Here is a 23,372-nt window from a genome sequence, read left to right on the forward strand (position 1 = left end):
TTTTGGGTGACGTACTGTACCAAACTTTTCCATATGACATTCAGGCTCCACTGGTTACCATATAAGGACTCTTTGATTTCCATATATGGTTTGAGTGATCTGAACCATATATTTCCATAATTTTCTAAACATTTATGAAGTAGACATCCTATTCAGAAGTAGTTTGGGCAGTAATGTTAAAATTTGATTTGAATTCAATCTCTAAAACACATATTAACACACGTAAAAAAACAGAATGTGGGTTGTTTGGCACCGTATAAGAAATGGAGAATCTATCGCTATTTATCTATTGCGCTGTCATTTCTTTTGAAAAACAGTCACCAAATATGAAAACTAGAGTCAGAAAGCTTTCAAATGATATATAGTTTGTCAAGATTACTTTAGATGTACACTAGTTATAAAAGTGCAATCGCAAATGTCCCACATGTGTGGGGGAGGGGCAGTCTTAAAAACAGTGATTAAAAACATTTTTATTGATCTTGATGGATCTTGTACAGAAAAAAAAATGTGCTCAAGATAGGCTAGTGGCTGGTTCCCCGAAAATGATGTTGAGCAGATGAAAGATCTATAGAAGTAACTCATTGTGATATTCATCATGATATTCAGCACCATGAGGGGGCCAGCCAATCCTAGTTCTTGTCAAACATGTAATTCATACAAAAGTACAACACTCCCGAAACATCAATTCCTATTCATTTGAGATTCATGGAATCTTTCCCCCCAGCATTTACAACTATCCTATATAAATCATTCATGCGAAAATGCTGACTGCGTGAGGGAGAACCAGAATTTGAACTGATATATGATACAGAAAAGGCCTATCCATAAATGTCAATAACACACTTTGAATGAATCCACTCTTTACAGTCAGTATGGTGTAGGTGAAACTTGTGCAGGTGTCAGGTTTCATGAGGAACGTCAGCCAATGAGACATTCACATCACAGCCCTGTCAAACGCGCACAGGGGTTAAGACAGTCAGGAAGTTCCCATTCTGCCAGGAAGGTTGACAAAGGAGCTCATGTAAGAATAGAGGCAGTCATAAGCGCATGTGAACGATACCTGCAGTGGACTAAAATTTGGTAAGTGGGACTTTTTTTCTTCACTGATTCTAAAAGCACTGCAGGAGTGGATGACTGCAAAGTAAGGAGGGGTTTTCATTTTCTCTTAAATAAAACATTTAGGTTAGCTACCAAAAAGCGGTATATCTTTAATGAAAATGATTCTTTTTCAAATGCACACTTCTATGATATGCAATACAGAATAGATGAAATAGCAGCAAGCTACAAGACTTATAATTGCTTGACAGCATGTTTATACTGCAGATTCATTTGTAGGATACTTTGCAGAAACCTGCAGGTGCTCAAAGCGCAGCATAACTCATCACACACCAGGTTATATATTAAAGGGTAATCAGGCGACATGACGGCTCAAAGAAAGACATCTTTGTTCACAACTCTCGGTTAAAATTAGTCAGACGTCACATTGCTGACAGTCATCAATTAAGGCAGTGGCCTCTGTGACTGTAAACAGAACATGTTGCCACTTGCGTTCCGTGTCCGAACAGTTGCATCATCAAACATGCAGGTCAGTATCAGCTAACCAATCTAGTTTTTAACTTGTGTTTTGCATATTGCATGGATTTGGGTGTCAAAGACTAATAAATTATGCATCTATGAAAAACAACAAGAATGGGAACTTATGTCATCTACAAAACAAGAGCAGTTGCATCCTCTTTTTCTTTTTTTAAACAAACACATTTTTTTTCCCTTTAAATTCTCTGTACCCAAATAGGGTTTTAGTTTCCACTGAACAGTAATTGTGTTGCAACTCCAAAACTTCAGTGCCTGTGTGTGGTTGGGATTTAAATTGCGGATTGCTCGATTTCAAAGCGAAGCATTGACAATCTCTTGTTTAAAGAGGTCAAGACAATGAAACTGTCAACTTTTAGCACACTTTTTGGATTTCAACGCCGGAACCTTTTAAAGAAGGTCTGGAGACGCACTGTCAGCTAGGCATCAACACATTTTACACTTTCATCAACACGCAAAGTGTTGTTTGCCACACACATATGCATGCACATTTCAGCAATGCCTAATACAGGCATAACATTTACTAGCAATAGTGTGTTTATTATTAGGATCATTCAATATTATGCATGCATCCTTTTGACAGGAGGAATAAATTCAGGTCAAACTGGGAACAGGAATGGCTCGTGATACTCTGGTCTGCGCTCGGTTTCCAGGCTCGTGATACTCTGGTCTGCGCTCGGTTTCCAAACTCTGATGCATGGAACTTATGTTGACTCGTTTTGTCAGTGCATCATCAAAAATGTTTTATTTTTGATACAGCGGAACATTTGAAGCTTTTATGTTTTCATTCAGCTGCTGAACTTCACTCCCCCACATAAGACTCACTTTTATCTTCTGCTGTTGCAGGTGAAGTAAAACTCTGTGCACGTGAGCTCCAATCTGAAACTAGTGCTGTTCACGCCATGTCGTAATTACCGTAATTTCGAGAGAATAACGCTGCATTCATGCCATGTCATAATTACCGTAAGTAAAGCTCCGTATGCTTTCGAATCACTCTTGCAAATCTGCAGTGGTCAGGTGGTACAGTGGCCACATGGTGCAACATGTTGTTTTCAGAAAATTACGAGTTTACATGTTATAATTAGCACGTGAAGGCTTTTTACAGTAATTACAACATGGCGTGAACGCATCTCAACACGTAACGTACTCAGAGCTGTTCACGTCCTCGGACTGGAAATGATGCGTTTCTATGTCAACATATTAATGCCTAAATTATGTGCAGTGGTCAGGTGGTACAAATAGGAGCGCTCAGAAAATTCCCAGCTTATAAGCTGTAATTACGAGCTCTATGAGGATGTGAACACTTTTTACAAGTTCTTGTAATTACGTAATTACGTCATGGCGTGAAGGCACCTTAGCTTTGGCGCGCTCCAGTAGCAAAGCTGACCGCTCATTTGGCTTGTTGTTATTTAAAATCGGACAATTAAATTGATTGACATTTAAAGATTTTCTATTGTTGTTATTGTAAACAATACTTTGTTGCAATGGCGCGCTGAAAAATCGTAGCTATATACACCACAGATTATAATGGAAGTGTTCTGGTTTCGTGGCGTTTGGTACAAAACGTACCAAATAAGTTTACAAATGTGTCAAAATGCAGGCTTCACCTGTCTGTCCAAGTGTTCATGGCACACTGCATAATCAAATATTTGCATGATCAAATCCACGTATGTCTAAGGATGACATGCGCAAACCGACGAGGGCAACTGTAGCCCGATTAAGGCTCTTCCGTCTTCCATCTTAAAACCTCTGGGATCGCAAGTTTAATCACAGATAATTACTTGCCATTTCTAGTTTATTCTAATAAAAAGGTTGAAAACAAACAGCTTTTTTATTATCATTTTATTATTATCAAGTACCAGAGGACATATATGGTGAGCTTCTGAAATGTCTTGCAGTTAAAACAGATGAGAACCACTTGTGTAGACATATTTTCTTGCACGTGTAAGATGACACACATAGCGCAGTTTTTAGGTTTCACAGAATGATTCTGCTGCTCTGACTGTGACAGAGCTCAGCTTCAGTCAGCTTAGCTTCCTGTCCTATTCTGTGCGGCGGGGCGAAGGAAGTGGTGAGTTTGTAATTAAACTTTGTTTTATTATCAAGATTTTATGCCTGAGAAGAAGCTTTTATAACATTTATAGTAGTTGCAGTGTTACATTGGCTGTTGGATGTTTCACTAGTGATATTTGTATAGTGAAAGCCATATGGTCAATGGCAGTGCAGATACTGACAATAACAACTAAAAGTGCTCTAGGTGTTTCCTCCTAAGTAATGACAGTTTCTTTCAAAACTTTGTCAGGTTACTTTTTCCAGATTATGGTATATATATAAAAAAGCTCATTAATATTAAAATGACTACCTTACCATTGCGGTTTTCATACTCATAACCATTAAAAAGTGTGCATTGCATTACAACTATAATGCTTAAAAAGGAGATTTCTGTCTCAAAAGCTCATTCTCATGATTCATCCTCAAAATGTGCTAGCTTAGTTTTGTAAAATAAGGCTATCTGTGGTCTAGCAGAGCACAGTGCGGAGAAAAACCCTGTATGCAGACTTGCTTCTCTAGACTTTTTTTCTAAAGTGACCAAACATTTGACTGTTTGCACAGTCATGTTAGCTTTCAGAAACTGAAGGAAGATTGTGCAACACGTATTGATTGCACTATAGAACGCTCTTTAACCTGTCATATTTGTGAACATTGTCGGTTGAATTTTAAGGGTTTTGAGTTCCGTGTCAACAGGCGCCCTGAATGATGTCACACTTAAAGATAATTTCAAAGCGCTACTTGCCAGACCTGTGGTTTCGTTTCACATACTGAATTTTTCAGCAAATTTCCCTTCTACAGACTCCCCAGTTCCTGAGCCGTCTCGTACTCTTTTGGGGGGTTTTTGTGTGCTTGCGTATCTTGTCAGTCTTTTTTACCCAGACCTCCATCAGCAAATGACTGTTTAACACAAATCTTATGTAATCATAATCATATACTTATTGCATGAGCTCCATGTGGTTGGTTGCTGTGGTTAGGTTTGCGTCTGAGGCTGTGTTTTTACGTCCTGCTTTTCTCTGTAACCCTTTGATGAATGTTTGATGTCCCTATATTGTAGGTCCTGTCTATCATCATTGTTGCTCTTTTGTAACAAGTCAACCCTGTCATGAATAAAGGAATAGTTTGCCTTAAAATAAGTATTCCGCTACCATTTACTCACCCTCACGCCATTTCAACTTTCGTTCCTTTGTGAAATGCAAAAGGAAAGCACTTTGAATATTGTGCTGATCACTCTTTTCCATGCAATGGCTATGAATGAGGACTATGGGATGATGACTTCAGAAAACGTATAAGTCGTATGGACTACTTTTATGATATTGTAATAGTGCCTTTGAGATTTTTCAGTCCTCATTAAAATAAAATGGAAAACCAGCACAGTCTCCAAAATTTCTGTTTGTGTCCACAGCATTGAGCAACTTAAAGTCCCCCTGGAGTCAATAATTGTATCTCTTAAAACTTAAAAGGAAAAAAAAATTCTTCTTTGTCGTTGCAGTTTTAAGGTGAAAATACTCAGTAATGGTGTTGACTTATGAATTTGCACATGGTTTGTCTTAACATACATTAAAAACACCACATAGACATAAACAACATTAAAAACTTGATTTTCACCACAGGGGGACTTTAAGGGTTGAGTAAATGAGAGGATTTAATTTAATTATTCCCTTAAATCTAATGCTAAAACTATCAAACTTCTCATTTACACCTTGTTTTAACTTCTGTTGTATGTTGTTGTTTCGATCTGTGCTTTCATTGAATGTCTTTCTCATGGACCCTTTTTCAGAAAGTACCCAAGCAGGAATTCAGCCTTCTGTTTTTCAGCCTCTGCGATCACACCTGTGAAACATTTGTTTGTGTGTCTTATATAAACTATGTTTTTACTATCCCACAAGTCTTTCGTTTTCAGTTCAGGGCTAATTTAAACATTAGCCCAAACCATATCTATGTCACATGTGCCACTAAGCCAGATGTAGAACTGTGAAATATAGAAAAAAAGCAAAGAAAAAAAGCTGGCAGAACAAGTATTCCATATTCACACTTTATGAACTGGCATAATGGGGAATAAAGCAACAATATGCTCAGTAGGGATGTCCCGATCAGGTTTTTTTGCCCTCGAGTCCGAGTCCGAGTCATTTGATTTTGATAAAAATCGAATAAAGAGATAAAAAAGAATAAAGAAGCGCAAAAACAAAACAACAACAACAACAACAACAACAAAAAAAAAAAACAGATCCAGGATGTTCCTTATTTTTTTTATTTAATTCACCTTATTTTAACATTCAACAACTCTTACAGTACAAACAGAGCACTTCTGTGAGGTAGCTTGAACAATCATTTATGTAATAACATAAATTCTTCACCTTTGCAGGGCTTGAATTTGCGTGAATGCGGGGGTTGCGCATAATTTAAACCATTCCCGCAAGGTTAGCTTTTATAGTGCGAGAAATTCCCGCACAAATATTTGCTTCATCTCAGAGCAAATGATTCAAAAAAAAAAATCACAGATGCGAGAAAAAATGTCAAACTGTCTTTTATTTTCGAATTTAATTCGAATTTAATTCCTCAATCAGCGCTGGACCGGCTTTCTCGCTTTCTCTGACTTCAGCTGAGCCCTGGCTGTAGACAGATCATGTTTCACGCTGTCAATGCAGTGGTCTGCGTTGCACTGATCTTATTCACACTATCGAGTGTAGGTGCAGCATTCTATCATTTTGAGTCATAATGAGCTGTTTGTGAAAAAATTATCCGCTTCCAAATTATACCATTTTAATCAAGAAACTGAAACATTAAAAAACATGTTGCTCTTTATGTTGTGCGAGTGATAGAGCGCGGCAGCAACGAACCAACTGATCAGCTTACAGCGTAACAACATTGAATGCTCGGCCGAACAGCTGATCATAGCCTTATTATTTTTCATCTCCATAAATATATCTAGTAGTAAAGCTAATGCAAGGGCTAGAAATCTATTAATCTTTTGCTGATACTTCCTTGTCATCATGGAGAGCGCAGTGGAAAGAAGGAGACAGCGGTGCGCCCGCGCTTTCACTTGTTTTTACACATCATACGTCTTTGCAACAAAGTGATGTCATGCCGCACGCGTTGCTGTTTCTGTGTGGAGTCAAAAGGGTCTAACTCTGTCTGTGCCACCGCATAACTATAGATGTGTTAAAAAATAATGAGACTATATATACATATATATCCGAGTCCTGATCGGGAGGTAACGTCCGATTCCGATCGAGTCTGAAACCACGTGATCGGGCCCGATTTCCGATCACGTGATCGGATCTGGACATCCCTAATGCTCAGTTAAAAATAATTTGATTTAGGTAGCTAATGACTGAAAAATAAATAAATCAGCCTCTTACACAGCATAACCATTATGCTTTAGAGTTTTGAGTTTATTACAAGAAAAGTTTTTTAATGTTCACTTTCACATGCAATAAGAGTTTTTTTGTCCTACTCACCCTTATCAGTCATAAACTCTTATTGTCAAGTCTGGTTAGGACGCTGTGTACTATACTGCCAAATGCTACATGCAATTATGACATTATAAATGTACTTACTGATTTAACTGGAAGTTGTTAATGAGTCTAGTCTAGGTATGTTTGAGACATAGATGACTGTTTGTTACTCACACTAAGTAAACAATCAGACAAAATGAATTTCCATAAGATCGGCGCAAGGCGATTTCTTAGTCACCAGATTATTTGCTCCTGTTCCTGATATTTTTTTTTTTGTGCTGCACAGAATAATTTTCATATCTTCTTTTTTTTCCGACTGTTCCCTAATCTGCCTAAAGTCTATATGAAATCAGCTGACTCTATTAACCACCTTAATATGTCCCTTCTCCTTTTGAGCATGTTATTCCTCCAAAAAGTCTATAATCAGAAATTTGAATTGAAACTTCATCTACTTCTGTAGTCTTTTGTAGACTGATTTCCCATTGCTTTCAACATTGACACACCACCATCAGCTCAACCTGTTTTTGTGAACAATGGAATATGCAGAAATCACACATTGTAGGACGAGGCAATAATAATAATAATCCTGTTATACTCTGCTGTTGTTGATTTACGATTTTATGAGGTATGAAAGAGGTTTTTTATTGGTGGCTTTGCTGCAGGCTCATGTCGGGCCTCTTTCACAGGGCTACGTGTATTAATGATAGAGCACAAATTAGGTGGAGGCAAAACAAGTGCAAAAACTGGAGAATAGACCAAATTTAATTTGAATTCAAATACACACAAATATATTAGCCAATTGTTCAGCAACACAAGCTTCAGGAGGACTGTCAACTCGCAGGCGTTGGACTGCACTGATAAATATTTTCAAATTGGTTCAGCTTATTATTTCTCCGAGGCAGCAGGGCGCACCAAATTGGAATTTAGGGAGGGGGTCTGAGGGGGTTTCAGACGGCTGTAGGTTTTACTGTTGATGGGAGATTTGCTGTCACATTTTTACAAGCTTGGATTTTGCTTGCTACGACAACCAGTCCCACATCTTCTGATTAACAGCTTAATTGAGAGAATCTCTCTTGCCGTGACGACCTGAATTGAGCGTGGAAATTCCAAATTACGAGACGAGTTAAGCCACCGCAATCATTCTCTCTTTACGGAGCCAGCCTGTTTTTCTTTCTGGCTGCTGCACAGATACTGCAGTCCCTTAAGGATGAGTTTGCCAAGACAGCCTATCATTAAGACAGACATAGCCTACTGGTATCACTACCACGATACTTCTTTAATTTTCACTTATTAATAGTTTTGGACACATTTAAGACATGTAAGCCACAGCTGAAGACATGACAGTGTAATTAGGACAAAGTGTTCCAGGCTGGTTTCAGCTGCTGTTACCATTATATGATAATTTGCTAATTAGACTATCAAATATAGCTTTGTTAGGGTCAAAGCAAACTCTCCGCTCAGCATAGTTCTAAGTGTTCACGAGTTGTTGTACAAACAAAGCTCATTTTTCAGTATTTTGCATTTATTGACAAGTTCACACGTGTCAACAAAACACAACTTATCTCTGTTGGGCAGTAAAGGCCCTGATACTTCAAGTGAAATCTAAGAATTAACTGGTGTGACATCATTTTGAACAAAATCAGGCCAAAACTAAGTTTGTTTAGAGTTTGTTCAGATAGTTTGAAACTGCTTGCTAAAGCAAACTATCTGGCATTTTTGTTTTGTGTTTGTTTCATTATTGAAAGGAAAGGCCACAGTACAAATTTATATATTCATCTAAATGCCGCTCTCAGCAGTGTAATGTACAGTATGTATGTCGGGATATTCGCTATATACCACTGAAATGGAATGTCAAACTTCTTTTTACCCAGCCTTGCCAAGTCCGCGGTTTTCCCGTGGAATTGGGCTACTTTTATACTGTTGCCGCGGGTTGTTTTTGTAATCCGCGGGTTGAAGAGATTTCTGTCCCTCCATTGACTGTCCATGCACATACCACTTTGTTGCTTCCAAAAGTTAATACAATTTTCTGATGAGACTCAATCGCTTTATATGATGAACAGGTTTCCTTTAGACTTTTAATTATATATATATAAACATTTATCAACGGCCACGTCAGATATGGTAAACGGGAGCTCAGCATGCTTGCTTGATGTATGAGAACCAATGAGGTTCATTCTGGTGTTACGCAGCAAGTTTGAGCTTCAGCAAGAACCAATGAGGTTAAATTGTTGTGTTAAATTGCAGTTATTTTTAATATACACACCTTGTAAATTAAATGACTAGGTAGGTCATGGAAAAAGGTTTTTATAAGTTTCTATAGATAGCCTATATATGTTATTCTTGAGAATACATTAAATGTACAATGTTATATTGATGCTATTAAGGATTTTAATATCTGAACTAAGGGAATAATAAAACGTGCACGCCTGAGTTCATTTCATGGTGTCGTTGTCTAAATTTACCTGTTCTATTTGAGATTGTTCATTCATTCAAAATCACTTACTCTTTTTGTGTCAGCAAAAATATGACTTTGATTAAATTATAAATTATAGGCCTATTGTTTTTAAAATATATAGTTACAAGCTTTGCACAGCTAGGGAAACCGTACAAAGTGGACGTCCAGTTGGGGTAGTAGAATGTGAATGGAGAAAGCAGGTGTATAAAGTCCTGTTGTCACTTCCCTGCATGGAGATCCCAGTTATTGTCAAAGCAGCAGGAAGTGGAAGCCCAACACAATGGGCACCAATAACAATATCTGGATGAAGAGTAGAGGCTTGTGAGATTGATTTGCTGGCCACAGAAGGGGAATTTGGACCTCGGGTACTATAGCACTTATTTGATTGTATGGCATAAGCCTTTGCTATATTTAACCATTTTAAATAGAACTCAGGAAAAGGTCATTCCCGGGCTAGTTCCGATTTCCTAGTCCATAAGTGGGAACCAAAATAAATAGGTGTAATTGTTAAGAGGAACAGCCAGCGGAAGCTGCACTCGGCCAGCTGTGTGTGTTAAACATCTGCCTAGATTAAATCATCAGGACGTTCTGGGAAAGGTACCATGTGGAAGTAAAGTCTTGAAAACATAATTGGCTGCGTTACTCCTTCTGTACATGCCTATTTGTGTTTTAGTTTTATTGATTAAAGTTATTTGGCAGCTTGTCAGATGGTTTCACAATGAAGGCTGTTAAATGATAAAGCTGTGAGACAGGTTCATAAACTGAAATTAACCACTTCTTACTATTACAGGAAAAGAGGGGGCAAATTTCTTTACATTTCTATTAAAATGTCTCAACTTCTGCTTGCCTCCAATTTAAGTTTAAGACTTTGTGAATGTTGTGTAGCTGTTCTGGTGCGACTAGTGTCTGACCATTTTGATCTCTCCATTTGTGTTGTTGGTCTGTTGCAATATTTCTTAGACTCCATGAATGGTCAATACAATTTAGTTTGTTGGGTCTACTAGGTTTTCTTCCTTGAATATTCAAAAAACTATATATTTTTTTATATTATTATTATAATATTTTTTTTAAATGTTGACATTGTTGCAGCACCTCTCTTACCAGTCTGTCGGTTACACTCTGTTTAGTTGTGTTGACTGTACTTTGAAAAACAAAAAAGTTGCATTCACAAGTGCACACCAGACCACAAAGTTGACAAATCATGAAGCATGAGTCAGTCCCCAGTAAATTCCGGATTGGATAAAGCCGACAGACTAACTTCTGGTGAATTTGTACTGTTTAGTCTGGTTATTTAGTCAGTTTCACACAGGACTGATTATATTCCTAGTTCTTTATTAACACTGACATATTTTCAACAATGGCATGCCATGGTGTAATAGATTACTGTGTATCTGTTTGAGATTAGAGAATGTTTTTCTATGTGAATTTATCTAGGTTAAACATACAGTAGGCTGGGTTCACATGGGTTGACTGTGTATCAACGTTTTTGAGAAAGTAGTATGAAAGTAGAAAGTATGTAGTGTTCTAATGTGTAGATTCATTTCTTTCTTTCATTTCCTAGAACAAGAAGATGCTGCGTTTACTCATTCTGTTTTTGATTCTTCAAGGTTCAGGTAAGTTCATTTTACCTACGCTTACATTATTCTGTCCTTCTTTGATCAAAAAACTCTCTGTCCTATATTCAGATGTTTATTTTTGGTCTCAATCCATCTTTTACTTCTCACGTCTGTCTAAAATATCTGTATCAGTGACAGGCTTGCGAACCAATCCCCCTGTTACTCACCATTTAGCACACACTTTTCATCCAAAATGCCTTGAAAACACTTTTTTTTACAGCCACTTAAATGTAAACAAATGAAAAGTATGTGACAAATGAAATGCTATATGTTAAAATAGTCATTTCACAATGGAGCTGTTTCACCTTTACTATCTGGCAGTGGAATAACCTCTGAAGACACTCAGTTGTGACCTTTATAATAATTGGTTATAGGTTCATGTGAGTGCTAACCTCTTATTTATGTATTCAAATGAACAGCTGCAACAGAAGACACAGAAGGGAATTCTTCAGGAGGTGACGGTATGACCTCTCATATTATCTGACAATTCTGACAATTAAGTACACTTTCTTCCCCAAAAATCTCTTTCTCTTTACTTTAATGTAATATACAGTATATATATACATTATATAAAACATAACATTGAAATTAAAACTTGATAACATGTTGTATTTGTTGTACTTCCCTTGATGTATGCGATTTAAATAAATTGATTAATATATTGTCAATAAATACAGAATTGTATTTTTCCATAACGTGTAAAAAATACTATAACAAGGATAATCTAATGGGATTCACTATGGAAAATAATGGGGGAAAATCAGACAGTTGTACCAATTAGTTTTTTTGGGGGGTAGTCACAAACCTAATAAAACAGGCTTTTTTTTTATGCAAAATAATATATATTTTTCCTTATTTTGGAGGGTGAACCATGACATCCATATAGTTTGGTAAATAACAATCACAGTTTTATTTTTTTATGTATTTTTCTATATTCTTCATCTCATTTACCCAGGTGACGATGAGGATGGTGATGGTGATGAGTTTATGAACGAAATAAAGGAAGGTGGGTATTCCTCTCCAGTCGCACATGTAACATGAAGACAAGTTGTTACTGTAAGACGTGACCAGCTCATCCGCCACATTAATTCTTGAAAGCAATCAATTAGCGTGTCCCAGCAGAGCGCCGCTGATAGCCCCGGCTCCATCCGCACCCCTGCCCGTCCCCTTAATGGACGTTGGCAGTCTCATTCAGCTCTCCTGTGCGAGGAGCTGTCCGTCTTCATCAGCAGAATGATTGCTCTCTGATAGAATTACTGAGCTGTTAAAGCAAGCCCTGCTCACCAGCTCTGACCAGAGGCAGATGGGAGGGGTGGGAGGTGATATGGAGGGATCCACGGTCAGAATTGTGATTCATGCCCCAGCTAATTTCCTAGAAAAGACAAAAGAAATGTCAGTGATTAACAAGAAGAATTGGCTCAGAGATGTGGCCTAGATACATCGAGCTGTGCTGCTAATATGGGTGCAAATCTGGCATTCGTTTTATCTCACCACTATTAAAACTGTTTTAAAAATGTCCCTACTACACTGTAAAGATCAATAAATTGACAACATGCGTTTTTACATTGCTTTAACTCATCAAAATAAGTTACGCAATTTTCAAAATTATTTACAAGTTATAAAAGGTTGAACTTTGAAAAGCCATAAAAAAAGAAAAGAATGTGGCTGACCAACGACAGATGATGAAATGTTTGGGAAACCTGCTTAAAAACAATCATATTTTTTAGCACTTCCATTTAGTGCCACTAGAGGCACAGAAAACATTCACAGCAGCTTTAATAAAAAGCTTTAAAAAGCTGTAATGGGTCCCTGTTTGAACACATTCATTAGTACCATTAAAAATTGTGTTACCATTGTTGATGTGATAACAGTTAAACCATGAATATCATCTTTGTGTTTGAATTTTTTTTTCAGGGAGAAATGGGCGTCTCCTTGTTGAAACACCTGGATTAGATAAATCCACAGGAGACGAAGCTGCAGGTTGAAAAAACCCCATCAAATTCTTCTATATATGGATTAATTCATATTTCAGACTTGCATCAATGAATATGTGCACAAATTTAATGTACATCCATTTTTATTGTTAATTTGTAGGTGGAACCTTGGTAATCATCATAGCTGCCGTTAGCATCACAGTTCTGACCATTGGGGCTATTGTAGGTAGGTTGGGTCTGTTAAAACAGGCATTTACTAGACCACTAGTGTGCTATAAGTCATGCATTTAGCTTAAAAAATCTTCAAACAATTTCAAGATATAGTTCAACATGAATTTTACATGAAATATCTGAGCTGTTTGTTTCTTGTTGTTGTATGAGCTGTGCTTCCTTTCCAGCAAATGGCAGCTTGATCTCATTAGTATTCGTAGGTATTTGTATAACATTTACATGTTGAGTTTTGTGTGTTTGGATGTACACCGAAATGTACAATATGGACATAATGACAGACAGGTCATATAAAGTAAAAGTATTTAGGGTTAGGGTCATACAAATATTAATGTTTTATTTATTTTCAAAATATAAATTGCATAGGCCTAGTATATTTTACTATTATGTATATATTTTAAAACCCCTAACCTCACCTATTCTGTAAACCTGCTTATTACCAATATAAAATACATAATATACAGATTTGAACATATTTAATTAATGCCATTAAATTAATGTATTTTAATCAAAATGCAAATGGCAATATAAAAACATGTATACTGTTTACATGTATACAGTATACTGTTATATAGATATTTTTAGTGATGAAATGAATTAATGTCATTCAATTTAATACATTTAAATCAACCTATTAATTAATTGAATTTAATATTTTGTATGTTGTAGTTCATGTGTAAAAATACAGTTTTAGATGCTGTCAATTCGATAGTAAAGTACATTTCAGTGCCTATGCAAATGAATGAAAACTTGTGCTATAAATACACTTTCATACGATACCTGCAACTAATGAGATCACGTTGCAAATGCAAGCCCAGGAATACTTCCTTTTAATTATAGTTATACATTTTATGGGATACATGCTGTAAATGAATATCTAAAGTATTGCCCTATTGTCAAAAGTAATTTAACATTGGTGTGTTCTTTACAAGCTCACTGTATCTAAATCTGTAGGCCAAATTCTTGTCAAGCCAAACTCTAGTGATGTGTGCTGGATGTCCTGGTTTATTTGACCAAGCAACACAATTTTCATACAGTAGGCGTTCCGTGAGGTCGTTCGGTTCAGAGACTTATGATGTAACAATGCCAGGCCCTGTAATGCACAAACTAAAATAAAAATCTTTTTTTATCTTTACAGCTATTGTCCTCTTCAGACGCTACTTGCAAAACCGAGAACAGGGGTAAGACTGATTTAGTTTTGCTTGAAAGCAATTTTCGAATGACCTGTGCATCAGACGAACATATATTGAAGAAATGTTATTAAAAACTCATGCTGGGTTGAATATAGCAAAATCCATTTGACAGAAATGTGTGTGTACACCCCACAAACTATCACCCGCATATGCAGTGTGGATTTGCGCATGCCTTTGTGTGTAGAGGTTTGGAAATCTCTGCTTCACCTCACTAATAATTTGGAAAATATTGAAGCTGAAGCTACGTATTTGCACTGCTATTGCTTGTTTATTAGTTGCTCTGCATGGTCCCTTATTACTGGTTCTAAGAAGGATTTGGCAGCACTTACTGGAAAATGGGTGGGAGAAAAAATTATTTTTCTCACCTTTAGCTTACTAGACACTTTATCTTGAGTGACACTTCAGTGCTTATATTTACAAGGCGGCTTTAGTGCTCCACCCCGTCAACTTTTGGGGTGGTCCAACCAGTCCGATGGGTAACAGATCTCTGAATCCCTGGTAACCCACTAAACACATGACGACAGCAGAATGCGAGACAATAGAGGGCCGCATGCAGGAGGGATAGGCCACCATTAGCAGCGGGTTGGTACATGTGCATTGATGACTCTACTTTCCAGCCATCTGTCAAACGCTCCTCAAGCCCTGAAACAAAAAGAAAAAAGGACAGAAAACAAGCCAGGCGTTGACTAACATGAACAAGATATGACCTGCTAAACTCTGTGAGAGTTTACAGTGAGGGAATATGTCATGGCCACATTTGCAATTGATAAGTTGCATTAAAAAAAAAAAAAGAAAACTGACTTTTTCCATGTCTGTTTGTCATGAATGATGTTATCAGACAAAAACAGTCAGGGACAAAACTGCTCAAACCAGTTTCTTAGAGAGAGAGAGAGAGAGAGAGAGAGAGAAAGAGAGAGAGAGCGAGAAGGAAGAAAAGGGTGTTGCAATTTGTTGCATTTTGAATTATTATTGTTTTTGTGCAAACACAGCCACACTTCCATACCGCAGTATAACAAATTACATGCCATTGATCTGTAGCCTACATTGCATGTATAGTGACCCCCTCAAAATGATTAATTTTTTGGTTAAGGTTCAGGCCATTTTAATGTCTCTACTTTTTATACACTGCTTCTGAAGTAAGCATTCAGTCCCCTGTGCATTTAAAGAAACAGTTCACCCAAAAAAGAAAATTCTGTCATCATTTACTCACCCTTATGTTTACAAAAATGAAGATTAGTTTTCCTTGGTGCTTGCATTCAATTCGTAAATTAAAATTCAGTTCACAATATCAGTCTGAATGATTCTTTCACAAATTGGACTCATCCGATTCTTGGGTTCAACTCACTGACTCAATGGATTTTTGTCACAGAGGTTAACAGTTTTGGCCCTGTCCCAAATGGCACACTCCATGTGCACTTGCCATCTTGTAGACTCACAACGGTACATGTGTCTGTTAAGTCCACAAGGCTGCATCCGAAATCGCATACTTCCCTACTATATCCTTGGACGAAAAACAGTGTGACAAAAGAAGTATGTCCGAATTCATAAAAGTGTAGGCAAAATGTACCTGGATGACCTACTTCTTCCAGCAAGATTCTGAAGTCCACATTCGATAGACACTTTGCTATCCCATGAGGCCACGGGAGAGGATTTGTGAATGGAGGTGATGCGACGTACAGTAACTGACGCTGGTAGGTCACATGATGACAACATAGCGGATGTAGTACGTCTGGATTACTTTCATACTACACACATTCATACTATATAGAACGTACTTTTTAGTACCTACTCAAGAGAGTATGCGATTTCAGACGCCGCCTACAAATCCGTAGGGTCTTCAACCCTGTTCCTGGGAACCCACTGTCCAGCAAAGTTGATTTCCGACCTGCTTCAGCACACCTGCCTGTGCATGTTCAAGTGATCCTGAAAAGCTTGATTAGCCACTTCAGGTGTGTTTGATTAGGGTTGGAGCTAAACTCTGCAGGACAATGTGTTCTCAGGAGCAGGGTTGAAGACCTCTGCCATATGGTGTCCCATTTTCATTTTAGTTTTCTATGCGCCCTTGATTTGCACTTTTGCCGAGCCCGCAAGCCCACAAGCTCCACAGCAGACTTCTATCAAGCAGTCAAAGCGGCATTATGCCATACCATGAAAGAGTGGATTTGGAGGAAGATCACGAGGGCTCAAGACCCGGATATACATCATTATCCGCGTTCTGCTTCGTCTTGCAAACAGTTGAGTGCGCCAGCCTTTCAAAGTATATTTCTTTGGCTGTGAGCGTGGAAAGATGCGTTCTGCACGTGAGCACAGTGGATTTTGTTTTTAAGCGCTCAAGTCATTCGTACATGTGCTGTTGTACACACACGGACAGGGTGTGTGGACGTCCTCGGACCCTCCTGAAGACGAAAATGTCATCACACGGACAGTTACCGGACCGCAGATGGCCGAAGTATACTTTGTGCTTTAGGGTTCCATTTGGGACAAGGCCTTAATGCTGGGAAAGACTTTCAGTAAATAATGACTTAAATTACAGTTTGTTTCTTAAGACCTTCGAAGACTGTGTACAAATATGCCTAATTATATGATATATAGTATGCGAAAACAGTACATCAAAAGAGTACACTCTTAGAAGAAAAGGTTCTATATAGAACCTTAAAGGGTTCTGGTCAGGTACTTCATTTATAGAACCTTTTAGGCTTTCCCATCATGGGATCATTTTATGGATTTCGTTTTAATTCATTTTGAATTCAATCCAAATGAGGCTTACTAGACAGTATGCAAGTATGAGTCACATGGACTACTTTTATGATGATATTTTAGTGCCTTTGCATCCTTTTTGAAGCTTAAAAGCTTCATATTCAGTCCATATTCGATTTAATTGCAATAAAAAGTCAAACAGGTTTGGAATAACATCAAGGTGCGTAAATAATAACACAAATTGTATTTTGTGGGCGAACTATCCCTTAAAGGTGACAAAATCAGTTAGGTGATTAAAAGTTAAAACTGTTTTTTTTTCCCCCTCTCTCTCTCTGAGATTGTTTTGCAAAGTAGAGAAAAGCAAAGAACTGCATTTTTCTCTCTCTCTTTCTCTCTCACGTCCTGTCCCCCACTTTGTGGCCTTTCGCTGTCGTCCTGATAGGTTGTGTAACTGAACTTGGCTGCTATGCTTACCTGTTTTGCAAAGTAATCAGTTTCAGTGAGTTGCTGAGTATGGTGATATGTGAGAGAAGGCTGGGAGGGAGCAGAGTTTGTCTGACACCTGCCTCCCAACAGCAAGCTTAAAGATCCTCTGTTTTCTCTCTTTCTCTCTCACCCGCTCTTACTCTCTCTTTCTTTATTGAGGTTAAATTCTTCTGCGGGATTACAGGTTACCTCAGGGGAATGCAGTTAGCTGAGCCATGGCTTCTTCTTTTTTTCGGTGTTGAGTGATAGGGTGGCTGAAAGGGGCTTAATCACACAGCAACCACAGGCTCTGTGGATCAACACTGAACCTTTCTGAGCATGTTCACAGAAAGCACACTCAATAAAAAAACGATAAAAGCCCCCCGAAATGCCTTGCGGGGCAAAAAATCCTGCCATAGAGTTCATAAAGCCAGGCAAACTGTGAACGAATTCATCACTGAGGTAAATTAAACAGCATTTACCCGAGGAGAGCAAGCGTACGTACATGTGTTTGAACAGTATGAATGTGTCACAAAGAGCTCCATTCATCCTTCTCCTGAACTATAAGCTGAATGTCTCTCTATTCAAAACAAAAGTCAGGGTTAAGCTCCTCTCACATATATGTATATGTATTGCCTTGAGTACAATATGACCCATAGCTGACCCTATTCTTTGCAGATAACAGCCTGGCTGTGTAAATTAATCCAATCATTGTTGGTGCTACTGCAATGCTTTCTTTCTTAACACATTGAATAGGTCTTGGAGATGTTTACCTTGGTGTGTCTGAACCATGTTTAAATGGGCCACATAAACAGGAATCACTTTAAAATATTTTGAGATAACATTTAAACTTCATTCCCAGTTCAGAAAGACCATATTTTGATGTTTGAATATGGATTCAGAATATCAGAAACACAACTGTATTATCTTTACTTTTGCCACACAAAACAGACTCTATATGTCATTTGTGGTGCTTTATGGGAGGGGTGCGGAGCTAAAGAGTTGTTTTGGCATTTTTAATATTTTTAATATTTCAAAAAAATTTAATACACATTTATAACGCTATACTGTGTTATATTACCTTGCCAGTAAATGACAAAAAAACTAATTAAGGCTCCTGTGTGATTTGACATCTTTCTCTCTTCCGACCAACGTAATCAATCTCTCTATGTTTATTTCCCTCTTTTGGAAAGTCGTGGAAACGCCATTGCAGATTTTTTTTCTTTTGCTATCAGAGCAAATGCAAATACAAAAATTATATCTGCTGTCGTCTCCCGTTCACTGCGATAGAAGTTTACCCAACTATGACGATTTCCGCTTTTGGGAAACCCGGAAATGTGGAGAGGGTCCATAGGATTTTTCACTTGGTTATTGGATTATTGCAGAAAAGAAGCTCTGTGACCAACAAAAGTTAATGATTTTTATACATTTCGTCCATCATAATAATCTTCACAAATGAACACAACTTTCATGAATTCTGAAGCCTAAATTCAACCAGCAGAAGGGAAAAGCTAAACGTAGAATATATACAGATGGACACATGACTTGTGCTATAAGTATTTGACTAGTAAACTATCAGTACATCTACAGTGTATAAGTTCAGTTGCAGTACAAATGAAAAATGTTGTTGTAAACTAGCTGTGTACTCAGTTTACAACTGTTACATTTAAAGTTTACCTTTTTATTTTGGGTATGTCATGTATGCATCACTTGCCAAAATTGGGGCTGACTGGTAAGGGGTTAAAAGTATTATTTTATACACTAAAAAGTAGTATTTAAATAGTACAAGTAAACTACTAGTACATTGATATTAGTATACTTACTACATAAAGTATGGTTAAAAATATTGAACTTGAACTGTACTTAATGAACTTGTACTTATTTTTTGTAAGGGATAGTATATTCTGTCATCGTTTACCCATTAGACTTGAAACAGAAATTATTATTTTTTTAATGAAGACGTTTCTGCACTGAAAGGCCAGATAACCAAAACTTAACTTACCTTTTTATTTTGTACTATTTACAGTCAGATCAAATTTACCTATAAAAAGTGAATAATATTTGACTAATCTCATGACATGCCCCATTAAAAAATAAACGCCTCTTTTATTAAGCTTTTATCCAGTGTGTCATTTTAAAAATGTTTCTCATCAATTTCATTATGTGTTTTAATATAGAAAAAACTGTTCAGGGGAAAGGTATAAAAGAGCTCGAGCAAGTCTTAAAGATTTAATCAATGTCTCCATAGTGATCTGACTGTTCTCATCTCTGTGTGTTTCTCTAGGGTCTACTCTGTGCCAGTAGAGCAAGGACAGAAAGCTGCCGTCTAAACGTCAGGGCCTTTTCATTTCCTCTCTCCACTGGATCCTTTCAGGGACGTGCCGCAAGTGTGTGATTTCTCATCCAAACGTATATATATCTATAGGTGGAATCTATTACGTCAGTAGACGAGAGTGTGTTGCAATCAAGAATTTTCTATGAATCGTTTTTAACTGCACAACGTCTAGCGTTCATGCACATATGCCATATGTTGCACTCACAGAGAAAGTCCTTGGACTGTGCGATACAGCTCACTGGACCTTTTCCCTCTCCACCTGCAATATTATTATTATTTTTTTATTTAAACCAAGTTCAGAACCTTTCTTAAAGGTGAAGTGTGTAATATTTTTCAATCTTTAAATACTTATAAAAACTAACCCATTCATAGTTGTTTTCCACACACAGTATAAAACAAACACTGTGACTCTGTTCATTTGAACACCCTGACACAACAACATTGGCTAAACCAATGGCGTGTGTTTGGGGCAGGACTATCTGTTCGACTAGCCAATGGTAGACAAGCTGCAGCTTTAAGAAAACATTCTCCCGTTTTTCTTTCCAGTACTCTGATGTTAGCCGTCCACAGTGCACTAAAGTGGTCTCCGTCTCTCTCATTATTTGACAAAATAGAGAAAGAAGCAGAGAGAGAAATGCGAGTGGAAAAGTGGCTCTGAACACCCACTTGTCAACCGCTTTAAATTATGTTGTTTTCTTTTTCCTTTCTTTCACGGCGGACAACTCTTCTAAAGCACTGCAGATTTTAAATAGCTCTGGGATGCTGGGTAGCAGATTAATGTTTCATCCTGTTAGCTTTAATGGGGATGGAGGCAATCCGATGGGTGGATGAATAAGGATACGGAAAGCCCTCGTACAATAGGCGTCCAAAAGTCTAGTGAAATGCATAACAATATGAGTGAAAAGTAAATTAGTGCACCAAAAAAAAGTGCTTAAGTATATTTTCAGGTTTAAATTAGATTTTGAATCCCAGATCTATTTGGACCTTACCGTATCTAAAATCATCATCGATTTAAACTAAGACACTATAGCGAGATACTTACTTTTATCTTCCTCTTTCTGTCTCTCTCACTATTCTTTTTTCCTTCCATTTTTTAGATTAAAATAGAAATCAATCAAAGCCCTTTTAATCTGAGTCTGAAGACACAGTGTCTCGGCTCTTTATTGTGAATTTACACAAAGAAAGACGGCAGGCTAGCAAACACTCTAACGCTGTCTGTTGAGACGAGAAAGTTTTTCTGCGCTTGTTAAATGGTTAGTTCACCCAAAAATGTATGTATGACTTTCTTTCTTTATTCTGTCGAACACAAAAGAAGATATTTGGAAGGACATTTGGGGTCCAAACAACACTGGACCCCATTGAATTTTACTATACCCAGACAGCAACATATTGTTAGCCCAGATCCGGCCCACATCTGGTATGTGTGGATTTCACTTGTACCAGATGTGGGCCAGATCTGGGCCAACACTATGTTGCTGTCTGGGTATAGGCATAAAAAAAATAAAAATTTGTGTTCCACATAAGTATGTAAGTCAAACAGATTTGGAATTACATGATGGTGAGTAAATAATGACAAAACTTTCACTTTTATGAAATAACTGTCTGCCCACCTGGCATCTGTGTGTAACAGAGGAGGGCTGCTAACTCAGATCTTTAAAAATGTTTCCATTTCTTTTCTAGCTCTAATTTCTGTTTCTTGATTGCCAGCTTTTCCTTGTGCTTGCTGGTTTTCTATTTAAATCTAAATGAAATCTAATCTTGCGTGCATTAGACAGCTTGAGCTTGTTACTTTGACGCGTGTGGGCGTGTATAAAGGCATTAGTCTGTAATATTAATAAAAATTTGCAATATAACTATTCTGGTAAATCATTTGCTTAAAATGTGTTACTGACAATTTTAAATTTTAAATGCTTACTGACAATAGCATTTCAGAACTGGAATTGGAAAAACAGACTAAGTAAATAAATACAGCATTTTAGCTCTTTTTGAGTCATTCTGAAACCCTTTTTTTTTTTTTTTTTTTTTGAGATGTATATAATAAAACTGTTGGGCTTCATTAACTCCAACAACTTTCTTTTGGGCAGGTTGCTTTATTCCATGTGAAGGGACTTTATACTTATGTAAAGAAAAAAAAAAGAAAGAAAATAAAAGATGTGTTTGACATTCCCCCATTCAAGTAACTCCCCACATTAATCAGCAATGCAAGATAACCTTCAGCTCATATAGATTCACATTTCAATTCTGTTACTAGTTTCTCTAAGTTGATGTAAGAATGGAGTGGAAAGTGCAGATGTAGATTTTTCTTCAAAAGTGTCTCTCGACAGCCTTTGAAGGGAAAATCATAAGAGATTGTATTGTATTTCCTGTCAATGGAGGCTGTTTCTGACATCAGCGCTTATTTTCTTTTATGTTATGTAAGGTATTCTGTCAGCAAAAAGGTATATGTATGACTTTCGGAGTACATTTGACCAGCAGTTTGATAATGTAGTAGTATACAACACTCTCAGTACTTGACCTCTGCTAACCATTACTTTTATTCATGAACATGTGATTTACTGAAGTTTAAATGTTAATGCCCATTGCTGTATATATTTTATGACAACCTGTCATCTATTTGTTGTATGAGACTTTTATATTAAATAAATACTATTGTTCTCAACTGTGCTATTATTTATTTGATTTAGGAGTAATTAGGAGGGGGGTGGGGGGGGGGGGGGGGGGTTTGGCAAACATGAAATAATTATATATAAATCTGAATATATACAGTAAATGTAAATACTGAATATATAGTTATAACTCTGAATATATGAATGTAAATTTAAATATATAGTTATAACTCTGAATATATATTTATAAATTCTGAATATAATGTTATAACTCTAAATATATAAATGTAAATCCGAATATATAGTTACAAATCTGAATATATAGTTATAACTCTAAATATATACATGTAAATCTGAATATATAAATGTAAATCCTGGATATATAGTTATATTGTTATAAATCTGAGTTATAACTATATATTCAGGATTTATAAATATATATTCAAATATATCTATTTGTGACATCTCATTTTATGCAATATGGAAGAAAAAAAAACTTCTTTCTAGAATTTGCATGTTCAACTATTGAACATTTACATAAACCTTGCTCTGTTTTCTGATACGCTAATGGTAAATATCACAGAGAGATGGTTTTGATATTTTCATTTTCCCTGACATCATCATATACTCATTTTCCACTGCTGACAGTCCAAATGAGCTCATGTGAGATAAGTAATATGAAACTTGTCACTTATTTTGCTGTATTTTTTCACAAGGACAAAATGTACATGTTGAATTCAGATACA

At 36.9% G+C, this 23,372-nt stretch overlaps 1 protein-coding gene across 4 annotated transcripts; it reads left to right on the top strand.

The window, feature by feature from the left end:
• The first annotated feature begins 936 nt into the window (after window positions 1-936).
• On the top strand, window positions 937-22,679 carry LOC311090208 (uncharacterized protein). Of its 4 annotated transcripts, none has more exons than XR_014607860.1 (9): window positions 937-1,080; window positions 11,114-11,165; window positions 11,588-11,629; window positions 12,124-12,174; window positions 13,083-13,148; window positions 13,263-13,328; window positions 14,469-14,511; window positions 19,970-21,401; window positions 21,475-22,679. XR_014607860.1 is itself a non-coding variant. In XM_084125381.1 (8 exons), exons 2-8 carry the CDS (start codon window positions 11,123-11,125, stop codon window positions 20,013-20,015), a joined length of 357 nt encoding a protein of 118 aa, XP_083981507.1. In that variant the 5' UTR covers window positions 937-1,080; window positions 11,114-11,122; the 3' UTR covers window positions 20,016-22,679. The 4 variants fall into 4 exon arrangements, 2 of the variants coding, with proteins under 2 accessions (XP_083981507.1, XP_083981506.1); XR_014607861.1 differs by lacking the exon at window positions 937-1,080 and adding an exon at window positions 3,524-3,661; XM_084125381.1 differs by having other exon boundaries at window positions 19,970-22,679.
• The last annotated feature ends 693 nt before the right edge of the window (window positions 22,680-23,372 follow it).

Source organism: Abramis brama (genome assembly GCF_963993115.1).
Source record: "Abramis brama genome assembly, chromosome: 10".
Classification (NCBI taxonomy): domain Eukaryota; kingdom Metazoa; phylum Chordata; class Actinopteri; order Cypriniformes; family Leuciscidae; genus Abramis; species Abramis brama.

What these genes read in the sequence shown, in the direction of transcription:
- LOC311090208 (XM_084125381.1), top strand. Translation starts at nt 11,123, where the DNA reads ATGCTGCGTTTACTCATTCTGTTTTTGATTCTTCAAGGTTCAG. An exon ending in TTTGATTCTTCAAGGTTCAG is followed by an intron (nt 11,166 to 11,587) that starts GTAAGTTCATTT and finishes TCAAATGAACAG; the next exon opens with CTGCAACAGAAGACACAGAA. An exon ending in TTGCAAAACCGAGAACAGGG is followed by an intron (nt 14,512 to 19,969) that starts GTAAGACTGATT and finishes GTGTTTCTCTAG; the next exon opens with GGTCTACTCTGTGCCAGTAG.